This window comes from Lathyrus oleraceus, chromosome 4 (genome assembly GCF_024323335.1).
Source record: "Lathyrus oleraceus cultivar Zhongwan6 chromosome 4, CAAS_Psat_ZW6_1.0, whole genome shotgun sequence".
NCBI lineage: Eukaryota > Viridiplantae > Streptophyta > Magnoliopsida > Fabales > Fabaceae > Lathyrus > Lathyrus oleraceus.
In genome coordinates, this window is record NC_066582.1 from 273,963,721 (window position 1) to 273,967,944 (window position 4,224).

Below are 4,224 nucleotides of genomic sequence, written 5' to 3' on the forward strand. Positions count from 1 at the left end.
TGGGGGTGCGCCAACTCCCCCGGCGCATCCTCTCCCAAAGTTGGTTATTTTGGTACTTTTTTTGAAAACATGGTTATTTTCGTATTTTTTTTGAAAAAATTGGTTATTTTAAAAGAAAATCTTAAATATCTTTGTCGCATGATACAAAACAGTGGAAAAAAATAATTATAAACAATCAAATATAAGTTAGTTGGTTGAAATTGAGGCGAGGCTCCTGGATTTTATGTGACACAAAAAATACCTCTCGAATTGAAGGGAACTTTTTTCTATCGAACATTGATGAGACATGCGATGTTGAACATAATATTATAAATGAAAATATTAAAAAATATATTGGAGTAGCACTTATAATAAGATCAAATGGTAGAAAATAAACTTAGTTGGTTTTGATATGTAGAGAAAAGATATGAAAATTTTATTGTAAGGAGAATATTTCAAATGGGAAGGAGTCGAACAATTATAGATAAAAAAAAAATTATAAGAGAAACTATTGAAAAAGTCTCAAATCCCACCTTAGAGATCGTCACCTTATCAACCAATTATTTGTGTCATGTAATGTTTAAAGATTTCAAATATAAAAGGTAGTTGTGGTCCCATAAACAATTAAAGTGGTCTGGTCCACTTACACCATCAAGTCCCCTTTAGCACATGCAAATGTTAAAAGGTCCAAAACATGCTCTATATATATTTTACCATTTTGTTGCCACTTGATTATTCAATCAAAACACTATACTTTGGGCCCGTTTGCTTTTACTTTTTTTTAAAAATAATTTTTATAGTGTTTACATATTTTAGCGTAAAAAAAGTTTATAAAGAAACTTTTTATAAAAGCTTCAAATAAAAATTTGATTTGAATAGTTATTCTTAAAATGTTATTTTAGTTATTTCATCATTTTATCGAAACTTTTTTTGGATATCAAAATTTCAAAAAATCACTTAATTTTGAAGCTATTTCAAATAGTTTTTCATAAAAATCATTTTTGAGATACAATTGTTTAAAAAAATTATGATTTTGACTATATTTTGATCTTCAATAATGTATATTATTGAATGAACAATTCAATCTTTTAATTTATAAAAAATAAATTTAAAAAAACTTGTAATACTTTAAAAAACATTTTTGTATAATCCATTTTCAAATATACAAAAGAAAAAATTCATTTTTTTAAAGTCAAAACAAACTGGTCCTTTATTGGATCTTTAAATCATACTCATATTTTGCCACTGACTTGCCGACTTCGAAAAGTATCTCCTATTTGCCACTTTTGAAATAAATCAAGAAAGCCATTTTCTGCATCTCTCCACTAGATTTACTGTTTTTAATTTAATGCTTTTTTTAATCATTTATTTAAATCTTGCGCTTCATTTTGTTCTCTTCACTTTAAAAAATATATATATATTAATTCTTTAATTTTTCAAAATGTATTATCTTATTTTTTTCATTAAATTAAAGATGAACTTAACGATTGAAATAATGCTACATTTTTAAAAGGTTAAATCATCAATATTTTTATAAAAAAACAAATAATAAAAACAAATTTTAAAATTAAAATATTTATCCATCTTTTCATTATGATTTTTCATTTTTATTTTAATGAGTACTTCTAATATCAAGGCAGAATTCAAGTCCTCTCTTCACATGACATTCTCAAATACTTCTTTAGGTTTGAGTCTTCTTAGTATTATCATGGAAACTTTTATATATTTTTTGTTAAAATATATAATTGTTAAAAAAAATATTTTTTGTCTTTCTCTTTTTTCTTTTAATTTCTTTAGTTTTTTAATCGTCTCTAAGTGCAAATTCACGGTGACAAGAGAAACAAATTTTCTCAAAAATGGGGCCTTGATCCATTTTATATTTTACATAGAGAAAATTACAATACAAAAAGTATTAGCACACAAAAAAAAAATCCTTTTTTATGCATTAAATAAAAATAGATAAATATATATATATATATATATATATATATATATATATATATATATATATATATATATATATATATATATATATATATATATATATATATATATATATATATATATATATATATATATATATATATATATATATATATATATATATATATATATATATATATATATATATATATATATATATATATATATATATATATATATATATATATATATATATATATATATATATATATATATATATATATATATATATATATATATATATATATATATCTATATATATGGCAGTTCAATCTTGACTCCAACTACCACTATTAAAAGCTTGACTATACTATACATCATGGAAAAATTAAGTGATGAAAACACTCTTGTACCAAAATATTTGCAAGAATATGACATAAGCGAAGAATGTAAGGAGCTGTTAACCACATTGCCATCAGAAAAAGGTTGGATTACAAAGCACTTATATCAATATCAAGGATTTTGGTTTGCTCCAAAGGGTCTCCAAGGTGCTTTATCTTGTCAAAAGCACTTTCAAGCCCTTGATACTGATATTCTCTTAGTCACTTCTCCTAAATCGGGTACCACTTGGCTTAAAGCATTGTCTTTTGCTCTGATAAACCGCAACAAATATCCAAATATTCATAGCAATAGCAATCATCCTTTGCTCACAACAAATCCACATAATCTTGTTCCATTTTGGGAGACTGGTCTTTACTACAACAAAGATTTTGTCCCTGATCTCAAAACAATATCTCCTCCAAGAATATTCTCTACTCATCTATCTTATGAATCATTACCAAAATCTGTGAAAGACTCAACTTGCAAAGTGGTGTATCTATGTAGAGATCCCAAAGATGTTTTTGTTTCATTTTGGCATTTCATTAACAAGCTTAAAACAAAAAGTAGTGAAACACTTTCATTAGAAGAGGCTTTTGAGAGCTTTTGTAGAGGAGTGTGTCCTTTTGGACCTTTTTGGGAGCATGTATTAGGATATTGGAAGAAAAGTTTGGAAAGTTCAAAGAAGGTAATGTTCTTGAAATATGAAGAGATGAAAATGAAGCCATATTTTTATTTGAAGGAAATTGCTAAGTTTTTGGAGTGTCCATTTTCTCAAGAAGAAGAATCCAAAGGTGTGGTTGATGATATTTTAAATTTGTGTAGTTTTGATAAGTTGAGTAACTTGGAAGTTAACAAGACTGAAAAAGTGTCTTTTGATGTTGAAAACAAATATTTTTTTCGTCTAGGTCAAATTGGAGATTGGAAGAATCATCTTACAACCGAAATGATTGAGCATATAAACTCCATCACAGAAAAAAAGTTGGTTAAACATGAATTGAGTTTTTAGAATTTAAGAAATTATGCATAATTTTCCTCCGGCAGACATATGAGGATAATTTTATGCATAATAACATTAACTTCTTGTCATATTGCTTTAGACGTGAAAGAATAAATTTCTTTCATTTTTTTTATAGATGGTATGTTTGTTTTGTTGATGCTACTTGGTTTTTCTTCATGTGTTGTATTACTTTGTTTTGATAATAGTTTTTCTTTATGATTTCGTAATTGTGTGTTAATTTAGGGAATGATTTGTGTAAGAGATCTAGTGCTAGATTGTTCTCCATTAATAAAATTTTGCTTATAAAATCAATCTCGTATTTTATAAAATCTTTGAATTTTTTAATTACTTGATATTATTAAAAATATAATTCTTACTTATGCATTTAAGTACATTTTCATCTATATAATTTTTAATGTGATTTTTTTTATAAAAAAAAAAAGTTAATGGAATAGTATTACATAGCTTAGTGTATAAGTAAGTAAGTATGAGTGAGAAAAGTTTGAGAGTTATTTATGAACTCTAACTAACTTCGAAAGTGTAACAACCTCAACACTGGCATGGATGGTATATATACTTCATGCAAGCTTTATTAGAAAACAAGAATGATGAACAAAGTTGAATGGAAAATTCAAGATGATTTCAATCTTTAATATAATATAAGTCGACTAACGGATTGTTCTTCCGCACTATTCAATCATCTTCTTTCTTGATCCACACTTCTGCATCAGCGTGCTACAACGCACTTGTGTGTGTGGTGTATCGGGTATCAATTTCAAGTTTTAGAGAAGTTGTTCAATTTGTGCATATTCGTTCATCAATCTAAGCTTTAGATAAGCTTTCATGGCGATTCAAGAGAGAAACATGGAAGATACATAATATGTGGTAAGATCTTCACATGTTTCTGCATCAACAATGGTGCATCCATCTCGGGTAACATGTTT

At 26.1% G+C, this 4,224-nt stretch overlaps 1 protein-coding gene across 1 annotated transcript; it reads left to right on the forward strand.

Annotated features, from left to right (window-relative positions):
• Positions 1–2,239: 2,239 nt before the first annotated feature.
• On the forward strand, positions 2,240–3,592 carry LOC127075058 (cytosolic sulfotransferase 12). Its single transcript, XM_051016507.1, has one exon. It carries the CDS (start codon positions 2,282–2,284, stop codon positions 3,287–3,289), a length of 1,008 nt encoding a protein of 335 aa, XP_050872464.1. The 5' UTR covers positions 2,240–2,281; the 3' UTR covers positions 3,290–3,592.
• The last annotated feature ends 632 nt before the right edge of the window (positions 3,593–4,224 follow it).

Bases quoted from the DNA above. Each gene is read 5' to 3' on its own strand.
- LOC127075058 (XM_051016507.1), top strand. From the start codon at position 2,282: ATGGAAAAATTAAGTGATGAAAACACTCTTGTACCAAAATATTTGCAA.